General features: G+C 39.5%; 3 protein-coding genes across 5 annotated transcripts; 1 reads left to right on the top strand and 2 right to left on the bottom strand.

The window, feature by feature from the left end:
* LOC104728485 (serine/threonine-protein kinase D6PKL2-like) lies at positions 65 to 2,255 on the bottom strand. The gene is made up of 4 exons (XM_010447458.2): positions 1,956 to 2,255; positions 1,200 to 1,699; positions 489 to 1,104; positions 65 to 289 (listed from the first exon to the last, which is right to left on the bottom strand). The coding sequence occupies exons 2-4, from the start codon at positions 1,640 to 1,642 to the stop codon at positions 65 to 67; spliced, it is 1,284 nt and encodes a 427-aa protein (XP_010445760.2). The 5' UTR covers positions 1,643 to 1,699; positions 1,956 to 2,255.
* On the bottom strand, positions 2,943 to 5,190 carry LOC104724587 (phosphoglycolate phosphatase 2). Its single transcript, XM_010443103.2, has 11 exons — positions 5,006 to 5,190; positions 4,854 to 4,921; positions 4,681 to 4,776; positions 4,541 to 4,612; positions 4,399 to 4,470; positions 4,158 to 4,217; positions 3,985 to 4,037; positions 3,795 to 3,892; positions 3,611 to 3,710; positions 3,408 to 3,511; positions 2,943 to 3,285 (listed from the first exon to the last, which is right to left on the bottom strand). The coding sequence occupies exons 1-11, from the start codon at positions 5,175 to 5,177 to the stop codon at positions 3,176 to 3,178; spliced, it is 1,005 nt and encodes a 334-aa protein (XP_010441405.1). The 5' UTR covers positions 5,178 to 5,190; the 3' UTR covers positions 2,943 to 3,175.
* Positions 5,440 to 8,428, top strand: LOC104724586 (probable galacturonosyltransferase 4). 3 transcript variants are annotated; one of them, XM_010443101.1, is made up of 9 exons: positions 5,440 to 5,644; positions 5,739 to 5,773; positions 5,861 to 5,902; positions 6,008 to 6,080; positions 6,156 to 6,262; positions 6,509 to 6,777; positions 6,878 to 7,235; positions 7,323 to 7,898; positions 8,017 to 8,428. In XM_010443101.1, the coding sequence occupies exons 1-9, from the start codon at positions 5,539 to 5,541 to the stop codon at positions 8,290 to 8,292; spliced, it is 1,842 nt and encodes a 613-aa protein (XP_010441403.1). In that variant the 5' UTR covers positions 5,440 to 5,538; the 3' UTR covers positions 8,293 to 8,428. The 3 variants fall into 3 exon arrangements, with proteins under 3 accessions (XP_010441403.1, XP_010441404.1, XP_019088723.1); XM_010443102.1 differs by having other exon boundaries at positions 5,736 to 5,773; positions 6,159 to 6,262; XM_019233178.1 differs by having other exon boundaries at positions 5,736 to 5,773.

The following is a 23,411-nucleotide window of genomic DNA, read 5'->3' as shown; positions in this document are numbered from 1 at the left end:
CTTTGTAATAAGATAAAATCGAAAGGAATAGCAAATCTTGACAGATCGATCAAGGAAGGATTACTCACTTTACCGCTTGCTCAGAAAAATGCTTCCCCGGCTGGCGTTGCCTGAGAGTATGCAAATCTCCTCCGGAACAGAATTCCATCACCAGGCATGAGAATTTCTCAGTCTCAAAGTGAGTGTAGAGGGTAGGGAGAAACGGGTGATCCAAAGACTGGAGAATCTCTCTTTCGGTCTGAGCTCGGAGAAGCTTCTTGCGACTTGCAAGGGATGTCTTGTCCATAACCTTCATAGCAAAGTAACACTTAGTCCCGCTCAGCTCAGAAAGATAAACACTCCCGATGTCCCCGCAGCCTAGCCTCTTAAGGAGCCTGAAATGGCTCAGACCCAAAACCCCATCCCGAGCCCGAACAGCCTGGATTGCTTCCCATCTCAAGTCATTGGCCTTGTGGGGTTTGTTGACAGTGCTGCTAAAGCTGCTGNACCACAGGTGTTTCTGGGAACCGCAGAGGCTGACCCACCACATTGAACAATGTCTGTCGGTTTCCTGATCCCTTAAAAGGCGTTCTCCCGAAGAGAAGTTCGTACAGGAAAATCCCAAAAGTCCACCAATCAACTGCACTCCCATGGCCTTCACCTTTGATGATCTCCGGGGCCAAGTACTCATGCGTGCCCACAAATGACATGGAACGTGCATCGGTTGGCTCGGCTACCAGCTCTGGCAATGGCCTAACTTGATTTGCGGTGTCATTCTTGGGTTTACGGTCCTTTTTAGATTTGCTTGAGAACAAACGTGGGGAGAAGCAAGTGGTGGGGACGGTGCAAGACGGTTGGATGCAGGATGGCTCTATGCAAGCAGGTTGCACACAGTAAACGTTTTTTCGTAATGGGTCTGACTCGATGGCGGCAGATTTCACTAGAGTTGGGCTGACAAGACAGCGGAGTGAGAGGTCAAAATCAGAGAGCATTATGTGTCCGTCTTCCCGGACTAGAACGTTTTCAGGCTTAAGATCTCGATACACAATCCCCAGCATGTGCAGGTATTCCAAAGCTAGCAGTGACTCTGCTATGTAAAATCTGCCACATATTGAAAACAGTAACCTCAATCAGCTGAGGATTCAAGATACTTTTGTCATCCATCCTAATACTTTTGTAATAAAGATAAAAATCGAAAGGAATAGCAAAGGAAGGATGACNCGTCACTCACATCACTGCTCGTGCTTCCTCTGCAGATGCTGCTCTTGCCACTCTCCATGAAATCAAGGCGGCCACTTAGCTTGGCACTTCCACTTGTCTTGCCGAGACTGCTCGTGCCATCACTCATTTTCGCAGAAGCAGAGCTGGTCTTGACGCTGCCAAAGCCTGATGTTTTCTTTTCATCAATGGTCAATGAATCTACGTGCTCAAGAACGGTGGACAGGGAGCTAAAATCGGCTTTACAAACAGCCGGGTCACTAGATCGCTTCCTAAGCGACTCTGGCAACCGTTTACTCTCCGGAACTCCTACAGTAGCTGATCTTTGTAACTGCATCGGCTCAAAAATCTCGGCTTTTGCTGACTTAGTATTAATATTCGAAGAGGAGCGCTTCTGAGCTTCGACTTCAGCTCCATGACCACTGGGTTTACGAGTAGACGCCATCGGACACAAAATAAACTATCTTTAGCTAATGGGAAAGACACATCTTCCTTGGAAACCCTAGTTGGATCATGAGAATCAATCAGTTAAAAGAAGAACGAAGACCCAGGGACAGATCAAACAGCACAAAACTAATGTCTTTGATTTTGGAAGTTGAAAAGAAAAAGAAAAAAAAAACAGATCCCAAATGGGAGATACGTAATTTCAGGTGGAAGAAGATATAAAATGAGAAGAATAAGACAAGGGAGATCTGGGAAACAAGGTTAAGGCAGTAACTTTAGGGAGAAACCCTAGAAAGAGAGGAGGAAGGAGATACCTTGGGTGTGGATTGACGCAGAGAAGATTCGAAGAAGAAAAAAGTTGGATAAATTCTTGAGGCTACAATTACATGCACTTGATGATCACTTCAGATTCACCTCTGTTGCTCCTCTATACACTTGTCTCATTTCGCCGGATACGCACAACAAGAAACCGGAGCCGGAGGGGAGGATCCAGTCACGGCCATTACTTATTAAAGAAAAATAAAATTAAAAGACTCTAAAAGCTTTAGTTAGAAGATAATAATACCTTTCGCTTTTTTTTTTTTTTTTCCCTATAATACAAAATGATGCATCACTTTAGTTACATCAATGTACAATGTTCCGTATGGGATAAAAAAAAAAAAAAAAAAGGTAAAGAGAGAGAAAGAAGTAACAAATGGCCGAAAGAAATTAAATAATAAATAAAAAGAAAGTTGAGAATGATCACAAATTTGCGTAAACTGATAATTCCTGTACTTTTTTAATAAAGACAAAATGTTATGCGAATGATGAAAGATTATGTCTTAATTTCACGGTGCAGACAATTTAGACCTGTTGTTGTGTTAGTAAGCATTAATGAAATGACTTTGAGAAGAACAAAAAAACAAAGAAAAAAGAAACAAGGCATGCTAAAAGCACAAATAAGATTTGTACTCTTTTCCCTCATTATGTTCCTGTGCCCTTTGCAAAACTTCCTTATAGACACAACAGAAACAGCCAAACTGAGGATGAGTTTCATTATCATTAAGTTTAACTTTGCAGGAGCGGAATATTCGCTGACAATCACATCACATTCACATGCCGTTTGGGTTGGAAGTTGGAACCCTTTTAAAAATCTTAACTCGAGACATCTGTGTTCCTCGATACGACCGTTTACATTTTCTAGTTTCTATTATCAATACGCATCACATGTTTCTGGACCAAGCAAGGCTATAAAGGCTAATAGTAATAAACAATGTAACCCACCCACCATATGACCTGAAACCAGGCTGTGCTTTTTGGACTTTCCACGAAAATCTTATTTACTCATTACCAGTTCATTCAGAAATCTTCTTTAAATCCAACATAACAAACGAATTTAACTCAGCCTTTATCAAAAGCTAGCAAGCCATGTTTTCCGATGGATCATCAGATTATTAGCCAAGACAAAAATAATAACAATCAGAAAGTTCATCTTTCCGTACGCAATAATAGGACATATCTTACTGTTTCACCGCAAGGCAAGATGATGACGGCTTTACTTACTAGGGGAATCCATCAGTTTTGTGATATCAGAGACTGTTCTTGTATAATAGTCTGGTTCAATCTTGTTGCCCTTTTCTAGTAGATCCGATTCACTTGTCACCCCTGTTTTTGACAAGCCCAACAACTTTTCAGTTCACTACTACATTCATTGTCCACATATCACCATTGACTTGTGATGATGATGATGGCTAGTAAAACTCAAAAATAAATATCAAAAGAGTGACCTGTTAAGACCAGGAGGGTTTTGCAGCCAGCATTCTGCCCAAACAAGATATCAGTATCTAGCCTATCACCCACCATGCACATTCTTGACGAGTCTGTCCCAAATCTGTAAACACAAGGTAAAGACACCTCTTCAGCACACAATGCTATATATATATATATATATATAGTGCACACTATGAGCTGAGAAAGGATGTGCACTTACTTTTGTAGCAGAAAGTCCATCATGAAAGTAGATGGCTTGCCAACAACTATTGGTTCTCTTTCAGTTGATCCACACATCGCAGCAACCATACAACCAGCACCTAGAATTACGAGTAAGAATTTGATGCTGTGACAAGCATACTGCTACTTTGGGCACTGTAGCATTTTGAGTCCAATGACCATACCAGGCCACTCCTGCAGATCTGTCATATGTCCAACTGCATCACGGTTGGTCGCAATGAAAAGACATCCAGGATTCTCACGTACACAGAGGGTCCCGTACCTGCCGTATCGGGTTATTGTGTTAGACTAGACTCTCAAAAACTGGATTAAAACAACCGACTTGTATGCAATTAGTACTATAATCCATCTTACTGAAGCTTATAGTAGTTAATGTTGGGGTCTAGTCCGACTACAACTGCTCCCACCTGAGACAGGAAGACATGAAGAAACATACATGACAAGAAACATGGAGCAACATAGAAGAAGAAAAAGAAAAGCAAGATTCTATATACGGCCAAGGAATCAAAGTCTGATAGGCACATTACACTTTTATCATGTTCAAAGAGACAGTTTGATTTCCATTGTGCCTTCTTTTCACCATCTTCCTGCAGGGAGACAAATACTGCTGACTGCTGAGGAACTCGATATATCCAATGTTTGGCTGGTTTTAACACTCAGGGCCAATAAGTAAGTATCTAATAGGTACTACAGATATTATCTATTAGTCGTCAAAGCGNTAAAAGTAGTTCTAAAAAAGAAAAAAAAAAAAAAAAAAAGCCTACTTACGGGACCACCAAGACCTGTAAAACCAGCAATCTGCAGCTCCTCAAGAACACCCTCTCCACCAATCACATAAACCTACAAACAGCAAAGACGAAATAGTGAGAAAAGAAGGACGGGATAGAGACATAATTAGTGAAAGACGAACCTTCTTGTCCTTAGGGAAATTGTTGACTTTGAGGTACATAGCTGCGGCAAACGAGGAAGAGAAGATCTCATCCTTGCAAAGATAATCACAGTTTAGAAAAAGGCCACAGGACAGGGTAGGGAATGGAAGAAGGTACATACTTGAGTAACAGAAGAAAGACCTAAAGATCGGAACTTTTCAGCGTATTGCCTCCTCGATTTGACCGAATTGTTTGTCACAAAGACAACATTTTTACCCTGACACAAAAATCCATCAGAGAGAGAGAGAGAGAGGGAGAGGAAAGGGAGGAGGAGAGTGGGAAAAGGTCAAGTGCCTTAGAGCGGATTAGGTCGAGAGTTTGGGAGACGCCATCGATGAGCGTTTCACCCTTCCATATGACACCTGAATCGAATCGAATCGAATCGAATCAATGAATCATCATCCATCAGAGAAGGAATTAAGGAAAAAAAAGGGAAGAGGGTATACCATCGCAGTCAAAGAGGAAAGTGTCGACAGAGTCAAAGAGAGATTTGAAGGTACGGGAGGAGAGAAGCTGAGGCGCCATTAGAGTGGGAGAGAGTCTGGTAAAGTGATAAGTCGTCGTCGTCTTCTTCTTCTTCTTCTTTCCCAGAATTCGGGAATTCGATAGATCGATCATCGTTAATTATTTGTAAGGCCCAGGTATTAAAAACGAATGTTGTGGGTTTCAAAGGCCCAAACAGCAAGGAGGATTCATTTTCCGGTTAGTGAGCCTTTGTGTGTGAGGGGGAGAATCTATGTAGACCACACAAATTCAGATACAGTAGTTAGTTCAAATAACGAAGGGTAAAAGCGTCTTATCACCCACTACCAGCTGGGTAATTTGTTTTTTCTTTTCACTGCTTCTTCTTCTTCTTCTTCTTCTTCTTTTTCTCTCTCTCTCTCAATCACTCACACTTGAAAAAACAAAAAGGCAAAGAAAGAAAAAAGAAAAGAGTTTTTGGCTCTCTTGATCTGCTGATGCTCTCAACTGGGTGACGATGATGGTGAAGCTTCGAAATCTTGTTCTTTTCTTCATGCTCCTCACCGTCGTCGCTCCTATCCTCCTCTACACCGATCCCGCCGCCTCCTTCAAGACTCCCTTTTGTTGGTTCTTCTCTCAATCTCTCTCTGTCTCTCATATCTCCGATTCGGGTTTTGCATTTCTAATCATCGTCTTCTTTGTTTCATTCTGTAGCAGCTAAGCGCGATTTCCTCGAGGACGTAACCGCCTTGGTCCGTCTCTCTCTCTCTCTCTCTCTCTCTCTTTTGATGACCTGTTGTTAGGTGTTTTCGACTTGTTCACATTTGTTTCCTTTTCAGACTTTCAATTCCGATGAGAATCGTTTGAATCTGCTTCCTCGGGTACTTTTTTTTTCCAAGTGGTTTTACTTCAATCAGATCTTTCTTTCTTTCTTTCTTTAGCTCTCGTTTCTTCAATTTCTTGTTCAACATTGCATCTGTCTATAGGAATCTCCGGCAGTGCTCAGAGGAGGAGAAGAAGTCGTGGTCTATTCCGTCGAGAAGAATTCACGACGGCAAGGTACGTGTGATGTGATGTGAATTTCTCTTTTTGTTTTCTCTCTCTCTCTCTCTCTCATTTCACCAATTACCTCAGAAGAAGCCAGAGACCAATTGTCTGCTCGAGTTCTTTCCGCCACCGACGATGACGGCGACAATTCCATCAAACAAGTCACTGATTCTGCCTCTCAGATTAATACTAGGGTACGTACGTTGGTGTTGTTACCACGGGAATCAGAATTGGGTTTTTTTCCTTGTTGTTGTTAGTTAGGGCTCCAGTTTTGGCTTTTTATACTTACTTGATAACTAACTAGTAGGAGAAAACCCTACCTATCCTCCTTGTGGTTGCCTATGTATGTAACTTCCTCCTTAGGGGGTCTTGTTGTTGTGCCCACAATTTTATCTCCCCTTTCCCTCTTATATTTGTGCGTCAATGTCATCATCTTTCAGGAAAGGACCCCTGTTCAATTGTCCCAGCAAACCTCTGAAAAAGTTGATGAGCCTAATGCTTTCGGAGCTAAGAAAGAGAAGGGAAACAACGTCTTGTTGCCTGATGCACAGGTCAGGCACCTTAAAGATCAGCTTATTAGGGCTAAGGTTTATCTTTCACTTCCATCTGCAAAGGCCAATCCACATTTTGTCAGGGAGCTTCGACTCCGTGTTAAAGAAGTTCAACGGGCACTTGCAGATGCCTCCAAGGATTCGGATCTCCCAAAGACGTAAGTTCCCACTTGTTGTTTATCACCTCTCGAAAAAAAACATGTTTCTTCCTCTTCTTCACTCATGATTTCTCTATCCATTTTTTAAAATAAAACCCAGTGCTATTGACAAGCTAAAAGCAATGGAGCAAACTTTGGCCAAAGGCAAGCAGATCCAAGATGACTGTTCCACAGTGGTCAAGAAGCTACGTGCAATGCTCCACTCCGCAGAGGAGCAGCTACGGGTCCATAAGAAGCAAACCATGTTCTTGACTCAATTGACTGCTAAGACCATTCCAAAAGGACTTCACTGCCTCCCTCTGCGCCTCACTACAGATTATTATGCTTTAAATTCATCTCAACAACAATTCCCAAACCAGGACAAACTAGAAGATACTCAGCTGTATCACTATGCCCTTTTCTCTGATAATGTTTTGGCTACGTCAGTTGTTGTTAACTCTACCATAACCAATGCAAAGGTAAGAAGTGACTTTGTTCTTTTGTTTTAACATTTAAAAGTGTGCGTCTTTCTGTTAAACTTACGGGTCTTAATGGTTTATTGGCAGCATCCCTCAAAGCATGTCTTCCACATCGTCACAGACAGACTCAATTATGCCGCTATGAGGATGTGGTTCCTGGACAACCCACCAGGCAAAGCCACCATCCAGGTTCAGAATGTTGAAGAATTTACATGGCTGAATTCAAGCTACAGTCCCGTTCTCAAACAGCTTAGTTCTAGATCGATGATAGATTATTACTTCAGGGCCCACCATACAAATTCAGACACAAACATCAAGTTCCGGAATCCAAAATACTTATCGATCCTTAATCATCTTCGTTTTTACTTGCCTGAGATCTTTCCGAAGCTCAGCAAAGTGCTCTTCTTGGATGATGATATAGTTGTGCAGAAGGACCTTTCTGGTCTTTGGTTAGTTGATCTGAAAGGTAATGTCAACGGTGCTGTAGAGACTTGTGGGGAAAGCTTTCATCGCTTTGACCGTTATCTGAACTTCTCAAATCCACTCATCTCCAAGAACTTTGACCCTCGTGCTTGTGGTTGGGCATATGGTATGAATGTCTTTGATCTGGATGAATGGAAGAGGCAACACATCACAGAGGTTTATCATCGATGGCAGGATCTGGTATGCAGAAAATATTCTTTTACTTATGTTTGAGTTGCTTGTCAGTGTGGGCTAAGTCGCATCCGTCTTGATTCCAAGAATGTTTGCTAATCTTAGACACTAACGATTTGAACTGCAGAACCAAGACCGAGAATTGTGGAAGCTAGGGACGTTGCCGCCTGGTCTAATCACATTTTGGAGACGAACATATCCGCTAGACCGTAAATGGCACACACTAGGCCTTGGATACAACCCGAGTGTGAACCAGAGGGATATTGAGAGGGCAGCTGTGATACACTATAATGGTAACCTCAAACCATGGCTAGAGATTGGGATTCCAAGATACAGAGGCTTCTGGTCAAAGCACGTAGACTATGAGCACGTTTATCTCAGAGAATGCAACATCAATCCTTAAGAATTAGAGTCTGTTGTGAGAGCAATGTTGTACGTCTCAAAATCTGACGAGATGATCATTACATGAAAAACAAATTGTAGATGACACGGTAAAAGGAGATTCGTTCCAATAGACACGACCGATGTTATTTTTTTTATTTTTTATTATTATTTTTTTTTTGTCAACTACCGATGTTATTATTGCAACTAGGTACGGAACCCCACGATATACGTTGGGAACTTATTTTAGTAAAATATTTATTACAAAAGTTTTTTAATTAAATTTATTTATTAAACTATTGAGATTTTTAAACTATTTAATAAAAATTCTAAAAACATATAATTTTTGAAATTTTGTTTTATATTTTATTTGAAAAATATACTTTAAAAAATAATCTTACTTTCACGTAGAATTAAATAAATAATTATCAATGCTATATAGTATACACATCAAATTAAGCAAATTTTTACGATTAACTGCCATGAGATTACATTGCAGTCGTGTTATTTCGTTCGCTTTTATTCGTAAGCTTTCTATTCATATAAAAAAGAATATATCTATTTTCATCAAGGCAATATTGTAAATGAATATATAATACAAACAACTATCGTTTTATAGATGAAACATATTTCTATATAAAACAACCCACTAGTCATTAAACACTTTGGTAATTATAATAGATTTTATATATATAGTTAATCCAATATTGAATGTACTTACTACTTATTTTTTTCCGCCTAAGATGCTGGTTAATTATCCCAAATCACACATAAATAAATAATATAATAAATATTAGAGGGGAACAATAATAGTTAAAACTTATAACAATAATATTTAGGTGTATGATGTAGCATCACAATGTGCGCGTCTAAGGAAGATAGTCGGCCAAGGACGATCGGGTTCATTGCTCTCACACGCTCTTCTTTTTTTTTGGCAGTCATAATCCAAAACCTTTTCAAACTTTTAAAATATTTCATATTCAGTATTTTTTGTTGTTAAGAATTCAATTTGAGTGTATTATGACTAGAACTAAATATACAAATTCCCTTAACCTATATAAAGTTGTAGATAAGTCTTTGTCGTCAAAATAGTTTATTGGACAATCATCTCAACCGTCAATATTTTTGTTGATCACTGGTTTTCCATCTCCCAATAAACTGAATATTCAACAGTAGAAAATATAATAGAAAGAATTTTTATATTTTATATTTATTTTTACCTTGATATTTCATAATCAGATATTTTTTTTTAAAAAATAGAAATATAGAAATCCATATTGTTTTCTATAATACAATTAGTTTTCTAATCAAAAAGCATGGAGTAGACAAATATATACTTGTGACAAAAAAAAAACCAAACATTTACGAGCCAATATGCTCTCATTTTCTGAACAACCAACTTGAACCACATTTTTTAACAGCTAAAAAAAAAAAATCGGTTTGGATTCATACCAATAGAATGATAACCCTCGATGAATAGATGGTTAAAGAGAGCATCTTAAGATTACTTAAACGAAAACAAAAAAATATTTAAATATATTTTAGTATTGTAGACACAACCATAAATATCAAATTTACCAAAAAATTGCAACGGTTCATAAGATAAATTAAAAGTTTTAATGGTTCATTGAATAAACAAAATTTGTCGTGGTGTAATTAAAAGGTTGCAACAATTCATTTAAATATATTTAGTTATTTAAAACTAATAAATAATAATTTATGAATAGTTTATCCATGTAATATGATCTTAAATATTAATTATGCCAATATTGTAATGGTTCAATTAAACGGCTAAAATATATAAAATAAATAATATATATATTTTTTTTGTTGACCTATTAATATATTAAAATTAATAATTTATGAAAATGTATATCTAGGGACTGAATATAATTAAATATTACAACGATTAACAATATATATCAAACTGCAATAATTTTTTCACGGTGATGAAACATCATTTCTAACAAATTCTCTTTTAATTAATATTAATACAAATATATAAAAAAATTTGAATACAATGATAAGAAGTTATTTATAAGGATGTGAACATTTGAATAGACACAACTGTTTGTAAAAGACACAACTTTATATTCAACAGATGCAACTTTTGAGAGAGACGTAACTGTAAAGAATTTTTGTCAAAAATATAAAATAAAGAAAATTTGAATACAATGATGAGAAGTTACTTAATTATATATAAATTTATAAAGATGTGAACATTTGAATAATCACAACTGTTTGTAAGAGACACAACTCTATATTTAACAGATGCAACTTTTGAGAGACATGCAGCCGTTGAAATTTTCTGTCAAAAAAAAAATATATATATATATATATATTTTATGAAAATGTACGACGAAAAATCGCAACTGTTGTTGGCATTTATTCAGATTGTTATTATTATATAGATTTGCAACATATATCGACGAGAGGAATTAAAACGAAAGAGTGAAACAACTATTTTCCAATTCTTTGAAAGTTTTTTTTTGTGGACTTAACGTTCTACGAGAGTAATTGCAACATATATCAACGAGAAGAATTATTGCAACATAGAACGCTGTTTATTTAGAGTACTGACAAAGTATATGTACGAACTAAACCTAAGATCTAGAGAATAGAACTAGAAAACGATTGCGAAAGAAGGAAAGAACAAGAAAGTAAAACGACAAAAGCGAGTTTAACGAGTTTGGATTACGATGTGGAATCTTACGTCACGTCGGAGTTATACTCCGCAATCTACTAGCTTCTTCTGAGCTCAAACCGAGCTACAACATAGGCGATTACAATCTCTCTCTGTATCTCACTCTGTACAAGACTTGAAACAATACAAAAGATAGAAGGTGCGATCAATGAAACCGAAGAGTCCAGAAGATCTTTTATCTTCCAACAACCACTCCCACGTGCGAACTCACACGCATGACTTAAACCACCATTGGATTTCAAAGCTTCGTGGATCATCTCGGCCCATTAACCATTCCCGAATAGACCCAAGCTGAAACAAACACAGTTCATACCAAAACCTCTGAACGACATTGAGTGTTTCCTACACTTAAGCAAGCTTCAAATCTAACCTGATCGTGACTATCATCCTCCAAATCTCCACCTTAGTCATGATCAGAGACCTTACCTTGGTGAATCCTCGTATCCAAACGGGGATACCTGTTCTTCCGTCCAGTTGAACTGTCTCAGTTCCTTGAGACCTGAAGCATCTGTAGTGCTTCTTGCAACTTGTTGACAAATAAAACCTTTGTGAAGATATCTGCATGGTTATACTCTGTAGGTATCTTCAATACTGGAACCTAACCTTTTGAAATCAGATCCTTGACGAAGTGGTACTTAACATCAATATGCTTTGATGCGTGTGATATTTCGCTTCAAAATCTTTTACCTTAAAAGATCACACGACTACTGCAAGTGCACAGTTAATCGGTTGAAGTATTTAATGATCGATCCCATAGAGAGAGAGTTGTTGGTTAGAGAATCCATCGAAAGAGATGTAAGGTTATGAAACGACTCGACCCGTTTTTTTTTTAAATAAATAATAAATAACAATAATAATAAATAACTACAACTAGTGGTCCCATATCCACTAGCCACCTAACCACAATCACAACCAACAGCAGAAATAGCCAATACCAATAAACAACAATAATCCAATAATTATAACATAAACAATATCCAAAAAATCAACCAACATGAATCATAGAACCAGTAACCTAGCAATGTTTCTAATGACCCAACTCTAGCAACCTAGCAATGCCAGACAACAACCAATCGAGTTCCTAGAACATCCTCCTCTTCATTGCCTTGATTCCACGATCACACTTTGCCTTTACCTGCACCACAAACACAAATTGCAATGCATGAGTATTTTATAAACACTCAGTAAGGCAATCCTCCCATCTACTGGGCTATACACACAAGCAATAGAGACATCTCTAACCATCAACCAACAATCCACAATCATCAATAACAAACCAGGACTCTGCATCGACCGACACCAAACAAGCATCGACCGACACCAGTTGGGGTTGCGTCGACCGACGCAAGATATGCATCGACCAATGAAAGGTTCACTTGCATCGACCGACGCAAGGTATGCATCGACCGACGCAAGGTATGCATCGACCGACGCAAGGTATGCATCGACCGACGCAAGGTATGCATCGACCGATGCAAGGTATGCATCGACCGACGCAAGGTATGCATCGACCGACGCATGCTCGACATAGCACGAAAACCCTAGGTTTTACGCGCCGTCCTCGCACTTGCATTGACCGACGCACAAAGTGCATCAACCGATGCACATGCCGAGCATCGTTTTCCCCCGAAGCTTCTCGCCGGATCTTCGTTCCTACAACTACAAAACTCGATCCCAAGCCACAAGAAAGCTTCCTAATGGCCCAAATAACAATCTAACAAGCCAAACAACACATAACAAGCAGATCAGAGAAATCTCCAGCTTAGATAAGCCATGGTCCTGCACTTACCTTTTGCCCAAGACGATTCTGACTCTAAAACGCAATATCTATACTCCTAGCAAGCTCCTACAACGTCCTTCACGTGGCTCGCGTAAAACATCACAATGTCCTACCAACCACATATTCCTCTCACTGGAATACCTCATGACTACACATGGATCATCTCACTGCCACTAGGGCCGCCACTAAGGCCAAACAAATGTCCTAAACAGGACCGCCACCAAGGCCAAACAAATGTCCTAAACAGGACCACCACAAAGGCCAAACAAATGTCCTAAACAGGACCGCCACCAAGGCAAAGCAAATGTTCTAACACAGGACCGCCACCAAGGTCACACATCTGGCTAAACAGCCCACCACAAAGGCCACACATCTGGCTAAACAGCCCGCCACAAAGGCCACACATCTGGCTAAACAACCCGCCACAAAGGCCGCACATCTAGCTAAACAGACCGCCACAAAGGCCACACATCTGGCTAAACAGCCCACCACAAATGCCACACATCTGGCTAAGCAGCCCGCCACAAAGGCCACACAACTGGCTAAACAGCCCGCCACAAAGGCCACACAATGACTCAAAGGACTGCCACACACGGCAAAATGACTCAAAAGTCCACCACTAAGGCCACACAAGCCCCTCCAAGGCTCTCCACCGGTAAAATAGACAAATTCTAAATCACATAAACTTTCCATTTTTAGAACTTTCCACTTCTGGAAACTTTTCACTTTTAGAAACTTCTATTTCAGGAAATTTTCCCTCAAACCACCGCCTAACGGAAATTTCGTACTCCGAGCACCACCTCATCTTGTTACTTAGTCGCACAACCAACCACCCCTAAGCGACCAATTAAACAAGAGAGATGGGCTGGAATACTCTATTCCCGCTCCAGCCACAGACTACAACTGGGACCAGGCTAGACAAGTTCAAGTCGCGACCTGCTTCTCGAACTACTTCTTGAACCTTGCCTTCATCCTCGCCTCTGGTTCCCAAGTCTGCTCCTCACACCATCACAGTCCCATAGGACTCTCATCAAAGGAATCTTCTTCTTCCGAAGTTCCTTGATCCTCCTCTCGAGAACCCTCACTGGTCTCGCCTCCAAAGTCATGTTAGGCTGAAGATCCTCAGGAATCTTAGCTAACAACTGATCATCCTCATGGAGACACTTCCGCAATATAGACACATGGAAAACCTTGTATTCACATCCTGATTGCTTTCATCACACTCATTATGGTTTGACATCCTTTATGCTACAACATCATAAGGGTAATTGAAACACCTTGCATCCACCAGTTCATTCATCATCTCTATCTTCATTCACATCCATCACAACACAAGAAAAACCATGTTTCAATTTGGCGCCGTTGCCATTTGAGTGTTTGTTTGTGACATTTAGGATTTATACAAGTCTAAGATTAAGTTCTATTGTTCTTTTGATCACTACTGATTAAGATTCTTCATCTGCTTGGTTGTTTTGAACCTCAGGTACCAACTCGACCTACAACTCGACCGTCTGCACGATCGAGTACCTGATCGAGCCACAACCCAGATTCAATTAGTCTTCTCGTCTCAGTCAGTTCAACCTTCAACTTGAGCTAGTGGTCGACCGAGTGTCTGTCCGAGTCAGTCATCGAGTCCGTCGTCGGGTCAGTTGATGCAAACAAGTCCAAAGGAAATCAGAATCTTCAGAGGTACCTTGATCACATCAACCGCCTACCAAGAGACCTAAGACAACAGAGAACAAGAATCGCCCATGAACAAGAGAATCAGTTGCTAATGGAGCAACAAAACAATCAAGAGCAAAGGCCAAGGCACATTGGTGCAAGAGATGCCCCAAATACATATAACCAAAGAGCTGGCATAGTTCCTCCTGCAGTTGCCAACAATAATTATGAGATCAAAAGTAGTCTCATCTCAATGATTCAAGCAAATAAATTCCATGGTTTGCCAATGGAAGACCCCTTAGATCATCTTGATGAATTTGATAGAATTTGTGGTCTCACCAAGATCAATGGTGTAAGTGAGGATGGTTTCAAGCTCAAATTGTTTCCCTTCTCACTTGGAGACAAGGCTCATCTCTGGGAGAAGACACTTCCAACTGGTGCTATCACTATATCGGATGCTTGCAAGAAGGCATTCCTAGCTAAATTCTTCTCTAATGCTAGAACAACAAGGTTGAGGAATGAGATCTCTGGTTTTGCACAAAAGAACAATGAAAGCTTTTGTGAGGCATGGGAGAGATTCAAGGGCTTCCAAACTCAATGTCCACACCATGGATTCAGCAATGAGTCTTTGCTCAGGATCTTATATAGAGGAGTTATACCTAAGATAAGGATGCTTTTGGACACAGCCTCCAATGGCAATTTCCTCAACAAGAATGTAGAAGAAGGATTGGAGCTAGTGGAGAACCTAGCACAATCTGATGGGAATTATAATGAAGACTATGACAGAATAGTAAGGTTTGTCTCCAATGATCAAGATGAAAAGTATAAGAAGGACTTGAAGGTTGTTCATGAGAAGTTGGACAAGATTCTACTAAGCCAACAAAAGAACATTCATTTTGTTGGTGAAGAAGAGGTTCCAGTTCAAGATGAGGAGAGAGAATTTGCTGAGATTTGCTACATGCAGAATCAAGGAGGGTTCAAAGGATACAATCAGTTTAAGAACAACAACCTCTCCTATAGAAGCACCAATGTAGCAAATCCTCAAGATCAAGTCTATCCACCTCAACAACCCCAACAACAAAACAACTATGCACCCAAGCAGCAACACAATGGTTTCCAGCCTCCAATGTGTCCTCCTCCAGGGTTTCAGACCAACCAAGGCCAATAACCAAATTTGAGAGCTATGATGCAACAAATGTTACTTGGGCAAGCAAATGGGCAGGTTGAGAATGCAAAGCAGTTTGCTGAGATGCGCCAAAGGATGGACAACACATACAATGATCTCGTTACTAAGTTTGAAACTCTGAATACCAAGATTGAGACTATGGAGACCAAACTGTCCTCCTTTACTCCTACAAGGAATGACCAACACAAGGGCAAAACTATCATGCACTCTACAGAATTTGCTAATGCAATCAATCTACGCAGTGGAAGGGTGTTACCAGAACGAAAAGGCGTGCTACCAATCACTGAGGACAATGAAGAACAAGATGGGGAGGGTATTCAGCAAGAGGAGACTTAAAATGAAGAGACGATTGAACTCGACCCACCACTCGAGCACACACACGATCGAGTGGGTGATCGGGCAGCGGATCGAGCACCTACTCAGGAGAAGACTAAGCCAGTTACCACCAAGGAAAAAGAAGTCCGGTTCATTCCTCCTCCTTACAAGCCTCCACTATCTTTCCCAGGAAAATTTAAGAAGCAGATGGTTGAAAAGTACAAAGCATTGTTTGATAAACAAGTTAGAGAGATTGAGCTTAGGATGCCTCTAATAGATGCTTTTGCTATGATTCCCCCTACCAGAAATTCTTGAAAGATGCTATGATGGAAAGGATCAAAGAAGTTCAAGGGATGGTGATCCTTAGTCATGAGTGTAGTGCCATAATCCAATAGCAAGTGAACCCTCAAAAGTTAAGAGATCCTGGTTCCTTCACTATACCTTGCTCTATAGGCTCTTTGACCTTCAATAGATGTCTTTGTGATTTGGGAGCCTCAGTAAGCCTTATGCCTCTATCAGTTGCTAAGCGCATAGGGTTTACAAGGTATAAGCCATGCAACATATCTCTGATCTTAGCTGATAGATCAGTAAGATTACCACATGGTGTTTTGGAAGACTTACCAGTTAGAGTTGGAGCAGTGGAAGTCCCAACAGACTTTGTAGTCTTGGAAATGGATGAAGAACCAAAAGATCCTTTGATCTTGGAAAGACCTTTCCTAGCCACAGCAGGAGCAATAATTGATGTGAGAAAAAGGAAGATTGATCTCAACTTGGGAGAGGACCTCAAAATGACATTTGACATAGTCGAGGCTATGAAGAAACCAACAATTGGAGGACAAGTCTTTTGGGTTGAAGAATTGGACAAATTAGCAGGAGATTGATGGAAGAGTTAGCAGAACAAGATCACCTTAGAACTGTTTTGACAAAAAGTGGAGAAGAAGGGTTCATCTACAGAGAAACCAAGGCTTATGAAGAGGTAATGGAATCCAGTAGAGAATCAGACCATCCACAGGTTTTTGAGGGGCTACCAGCATTAAGAGAGGAAGTCTGGTCAGTTCAGATAGCAGATACAGAGAGCTCGACCACCCACTCGATCACCCACTCGAGCACCCACTCGACCGAGCACCAACACCACTCGACCGAGCGCCTTGCCGAAACCCCCACAGATGACTGGTCTGAGCTAAAAGCACCCAAGGTAGAACTTAAATCTCTCCCATCTGGGCTAAGGTACGTTTTTCTAGGTAAAAACTCTACTTATCCTGTCATAGTGAGTGCTAACTTGAGAAGTGAAGAACTTGATTTGCTAGTTGTTGAGCTAAAGAAATTTAGGATGGCTATTGGTTATTCTTTGGAAGATATTAAAGGAATTTCACCTAGCCTCTGCATGCATAGAATTCACCTAGAGAATGAATCTTATTCTAGCATTGAACCTCAAAGAAGGCTTAACCCAAACCTCAAGGAAGTAGTAAAAAAAGGAGATTCTTAAGTTGCTTGGAGCTGGTGTGATCTATCCTATCTCTGATAGTATTTCGGTTTCACCAGTGCATTGTGTCCCTAAAAAAGGAGGAATTACTGTAGTAAAGAATGATCATGATGAGTTAATTCCTACTAGAACCATAACAGGACATAGAATGTGCATTAATTATAGAAAGCTCAATTCCGCTACTAGGAAAGATCATTTTCCCCTTTCATTCATTGATCAAATGTTAGAGAGATTAGCCAATCATACCCATTACTGTTTCTTGGATGGATATTCTGGATTTTTCTAAATACCAATTCATCCTAATGATCAAGAAAAAACAACTTTCACATGTCCATATGGCACTTTTGCATATAGAAGAATGCCATTTGGACTATGTAATGCTCCAGCTACCTTTCAAAGGTGCATGATGTCAATTTTCTCTGATCTTATTGAGGATGTGGTTGAAGTTTTTATGGATGATTTCTCTATCTATAGAGACTCTTTCTCTTCTTGTCTTGCTAATCTATGCAGAGTCTTAAGGAGATGTGAAGAGATAAATCTAGTTCTAAATTGGGAGAAGTGTCATTTCATGGTTGAAGAAGGGATAGTTTTTGGTCACAAGATTTCAGAGAAGGGTATTGAGGTTGATAAAGCAAAGATTGAAGTCATGGTTCAACTTCAACCACCAAAGACAGTCAAGGATATAAGAAGCTTTCTTGGTCATGCTGGGTTCTACAGAAGATTTATCAAGGAATTTTCAAAGATTGCTAGGCCATTGACAAGGTTACTTTGTAAGGAGACTGAATTCAACTTTGATGAAGATTGCTTGAAGGCTTTCAATGAGATCAAGGCTGCCTTGATATCAGCTCCAATAGTCCAAGCTCCAAATTGGGATCTCCCATTTGAGATAATGTGTGATGCATCTGACTTTGCAGTAAGAGTAGTTCTAGGACATAAAAAGATAAGAAGCTGCATGTTATTCACTATGCAAGTAGAACCTTAGATGAAACTCAAGGAAGATATTCAACAACAGAGAAGGAGCTTCTTGCAGTGGTGTTTGCCTTTAAAAAATTCAGAAGCTAACTAGTGGGTTCCAAAGTTATTGTGTACACTGATCATGCTGCTTTGAGGCACATCTACTCAAAGAAAGATACCAAACCAAGGTTGTTAAGATGGATTCTACTTCTCCAAGAATTTGACATGGAAAAAGTTGATAAGAAAGGTATAGAGAATGGAGTTGCTGATCATTTATCCAGGATGAGGATAGAGAAAGAAATACCAATTGATGATTCAATGCCTGAAGAGAAACTGATGCAACTCGACGTCACTCGACTGACTGCTCGAGCAGACACTCGATCGAGTGTGTTTGGCCACTCGGTCGAGTAGGAACAAATAGAGGAATGGATGGCACTTGACAGTGAATATCTGCCATGGTATGCTGATATAGTTAACTACAAAGTATGTGAAGAAATCCCAGCAGACATGGACCCTTACAAGAAGAAGAAACTGCTCAAGGACATCAATGATTACTATTGGGATGAATATTACTTGTACAAAAAGGGATCAGATGGACTGCTTAGGAGGTGTATAGCAGAGAATGACGTTGAAGGAGTGTTGGGACACTGTCATGGTTCTGTTTATGGAGGACATTTTGCAACCTTTAAGACTGTCCAGAAGGTCCTACAAGCTGGTTTATGGTGGCCTACTTTATTCAAAGACACTCACAAATTCATTACAAAGTGTGATGCTTGCCAAAGGGTGGGAAATATTACAAGAAGGAATGAAATGCCCCAAAATCCAATTCTGGAGGTTGAGATATTTGATGTGTGGAGAATTGATTTCATGGGACCTTTTAATCCTCCTTCAAATGGGAATGTCTACATATTAGTAGCAGTGGACTATGTCTCCAAGTGGGTGGAAGCTATTGCTAGTCCTACTAATGATCACAAGGTGGTTCTTAAGCTTTTCAAGACCATAATCTTCCCAAGATATGGAATTCCAAGAGTTGTGATTAGTGATGGAGGGACACACTTCATCAACAAGATCTTTGAAGGAATGCTAAGGAAATATGGAGTTAAACACAAGTTGTCAACAACTTATCACCCCCAAACTAGTGGGCAAGTTGAAGTCTCAAATAAGCAAATCAAAGCCATTCTATCAAGGATAGTGGGAGCAACAAGGAAATATTGGTCTAGCAAACTTGATGAAACACTTTGGGCTTATAGAACAGCTTTCAAAACACCAATAGGAAGAACTCCATTCCAACTTGTCTATGGAAAGTCTTGCCATCTTCCAGTTGAGGTAGAGTACAAAGCTTTGTGGGCAATCAAGCTTTTGAACTTGGATTTAGAGACAGCTCAAGCTAAAAGAAGCCTTGATCTGCATGAACTTGAATAGATCAGATTAGAAGCTTATGAAAGCTCCAAAATCTACAAGGAAATAACAAAAGCCTTCCATGATAAGAAAATCCTCATTAAGGACCTAAAGGATGGAGACCAAGCCTTGCTGTTCAACTCAAAGCTCAAGCTATTTCCTGGGAAGTTGAAAAGTAGGTGGGGAGGTCCTTTTGTTATAAAAGAGGTTCTACCATCNACTCTATTCCAACTTGTCTATAGAAAGTCTTGCCATCTCCCAGTTGAGGTAGAGTACAAAGCTTTGTGGGCAATCAAGCTTTTGAACTTTGATTTAGAGACAGCTCAAGCTAAGAGAAGCCTTGATCTGCATGAACTTGAAGAGATCAGATTAGAAGCTTTTGAGAGCTCCAAAATCTACAAGGAAAGAACAAAAGCCTTCCATGATAAGAAAATCCTCATTAAGGACCTAAAGGCTGGAGACCAAGCCTTGCTGTTCAACTCAAAGCCCAAGCTATTTCCTGGGAAGTTGAAAAGTAGGTGGGGAGGTCCTTTTGAAATAAAAGAGGTTCTACCATTTGGAGCTGTCACACTTCTCAACAAGGATGGTAGTGAGTTCACAGTCAATGGTCAGAGAGTTAAGAAGTACTGAGAAGAAAAGGAGAAACATGAAAAGATCACAATGTTTCTCAAGGATGCTCCTCAAGCTTGAAGAACTAGAAGAAGTCAAGCTTAGTGACTTTAAACAAGCTCACTAGGGAGGAAGTCCCTAAGGTATCTCTGTACATATTGTTTAGGGTTTTGGTATTTTGATATTTGTTTTGGTGTTTTCATGGTCAGGGAAGCAAGGGAGTCTAAACAGAAGAAGAAAGGAAGGTTCGGAAGCCAACTCGACCGACTCACTTGACCGAGCACTCGACCGAGCACTCGACCGAGCACTCGACCGAGCACTCGACCGAGCACTCAACCGAGCACTCGACCGAGTACTAGTCGATGGCCATCGTCGAGTTGCCTCCTTTCCCACCTCAAAATCAAGCTCCAAGCTCCAGCTACACATTTGACAACATAAATGAGGATGTGGAAAACTTCTTCCATAACCAATGAGGTACCAACATCACCTTTTCATTGTAAATACCATTGCATCTATAGTTTTCTTTTGTTTTGAGTCTTGAATCCTCTTTCAAATTTCTCTTACACAAGGGACTGTGTAATTTAAGTTTGGGAGAGGGTTTGAGATGACATTTGATGTTGTGTTTTGTTTTCTTATTTCAAATTTTTAGCATAATCATGTTAGTACTTGCATTTCATCTAAGGCGTAGAAAAAAACCTAAAAATTTGAATTTTTTTGCAAAAATCTTTACAAAAACAGAGTGTTCATGTAGTTTGCATTGCATATTAGGATCTTGTTTAGCATGTTTCATATAGGACTGTTTAATATTTGCATTAGGGATCTATGATGAGTTTAGCCTTGTTAGCTTGTTTAAATTCACTAAACTAGGATCAATGCCCAAGTTAATAGTACTTTGATGCTAGTTGAGTAGCTAGAAGCATAAGGTTGAACCAAACCTTGAATTCCTGCATTGCATTTGGTCTAAATTGAAGCATGCTGTGATTTGATGCCATTTCCTACTTATAAGAACCTAATATTGACTTTTAAATATCAATTTGTGCATTGCTTTAAACTCATGGATACCATATACATATTTGGATCATCTTTCTCTATTCTACCACTCTTGTTGATACAAGTAGCTGATTTAATCATTAAGATCAGTTTCCAATACCCTTACCTAATCCTTCTTTCAAGCCATGTTTATTCTTGTGTGTGTAAGGCCTTTTTGGGATTGAGCTTGGTAGAAAGTGTTAGGTTTGAGCTGACAAGAGGAAAGCCTTGTGTAGTTCTAGTTTGCAATTTTCAAACTAGATAGGACTAGGTGGTATTTACTTCTTGGGTTTGGGACTTGGTTGTTTTGAAAAAAGAAAGAAAAAGAAAAGAGAAAAAGAGAAAGAAAAGGCTAGAGTCTTTAGGGGAGGAATGTGTTCAAGTAAATTTAAGTTCTAGTGAAAGAATGGGAAGTATGAGATTGTTAAAGATGGTTCTAATCAAGGAAAAAGAAAGAAAAGAAGAGTCTAGCAAAAGGCTTCTATGTCCTAAGAAATGAGAAGAAAAGGGAACCATAACAAATAAGAAAGAAGCCCCATTCCACTAGTTGATTCAAATAAGAAACCTCTCCTAAGGCTTAAAAACAAAAGAGAAAAGGGTATTTGAGAAGAGATGAAGTTAAAGGGTGGAACTAGGACAATTTGGGATTAGAATGATAGGATAAACACTTTGGGGACCTTTGGGTAGACAATGTTTTGTTCTTGTATGTGTCTAAGTGTTCTTACCTTTAGCCTTCTTCTAAAGCTCAATCCATTTTTATGAGAGAACCTTGATATTGATAAGCCCCACTCTAAACAGAGACCATCATTGTCTCTAAACCTTTATTACCAAGCCAAATGAGTTTAGAGCATTGCATAAGTTGATTCATGTTCTTGTTTAATGAATGTTAAAGGAAATGGTTGATTTGAATGCATATGGATATCTAAGGCTTAAATCAGTAAAGGTTGTGATAGACTTGTCTAAAATCTTTAAGTACAGCTCATTCAACTTGCATCATAGTACTAGTAACTTGGACATTGATTCTAGCTAGTTTATTGTCAAGCTTTAGGAGCTGAGATCCCACTTTTAAACCTCACTTCCCTACTTATGTCTTGTTTATTTGCTTGAGGGCAAGCAAAGACTAAGTTTGGGGGTGTTGATGTTCATATATTTCACCTTGTTTTACCTTAGTATATTCACATCTTTTGGTTGATTTACTATCTAATTTGGCCATTATTGAGTAGCTTTAGGACTGTTTATGCATTAGTGTAGAATTGCATTGCATTTGCATAGTTTTTAGCATAAGCAGGTGATTTTGGATCCTAAAGATCATGGAAGAGTGCCGAGGAGGATTGGAGCTATCAAGTGAAGAAGACAAGGGAGCTAGAGCAGAATAATCAAGATCCAGAAGTCCATTCGACCAGCACACTCGCCCAGACACTCGACCTTGTGCGGAGAAGGATTCGACCGGATGGAAGAAACAGAAGAAGAGGTCACTCGACCAAGCACTCGACCGAGCCGCCTGCCTATTTTGTCTTCTAGCCATTGTAAGGCTTCCCCTCTCTCCTATATAAAGTCCTTGTACCTCATGGCCGCAAAAGAGAGCACTTTTTAGAGAAAAATATCTATACCTAGTATTTACCCTTTTGGGAATTATCTACTTTTTGCTTTTATTTTCCTTAGATCATTAGCAACTTTTGTATTGTCTCAAGAAATCTTTGATACTTGTTGGTTCTATAACTTTCTAAGTATTGAGAATTTGGGTTCGATTTCTTCTTCAATATTGTAGATCTTTATCTTATCTTTCTAATCATGCAAGTTTCATCTATTTCTGGGTTGATGATTTTGTTCATCATGTTTAGTGATTGTGAGTAGTGGTTTAGGATCTTAAGGATGGATTAGGATGGATAAGGGTTATGGTTGTTTAGATTTGTCAAGATTGATTGTTTAATATCTCTTCTGGGTTTGATGCACTCTATGCTATTCTTATTCTGAGAGGGTAAGGGTAGATCTTAAGCTTCTTAGCATCACACCAATGTCTA

The sequence above is a fragment of the Camelina sativa genome, chromosome 11 (assembly GCF_000633955.1).
Source record: "Camelina sativa cultivar DH55 chromosome 11, Cs, whole genome shotgun sequence".
NCBI lineage: Eukaryota > Viridiplantae > Streptophyta > Magnoliopsida > Brassicales > Brassicaceae > Camelina > Camelina sativa.
The sequence above is the reverse complement of the archived record's forward strand: the minus strand, read 5'-3'. Positions and strand labels throughout refer to the sequence as shown.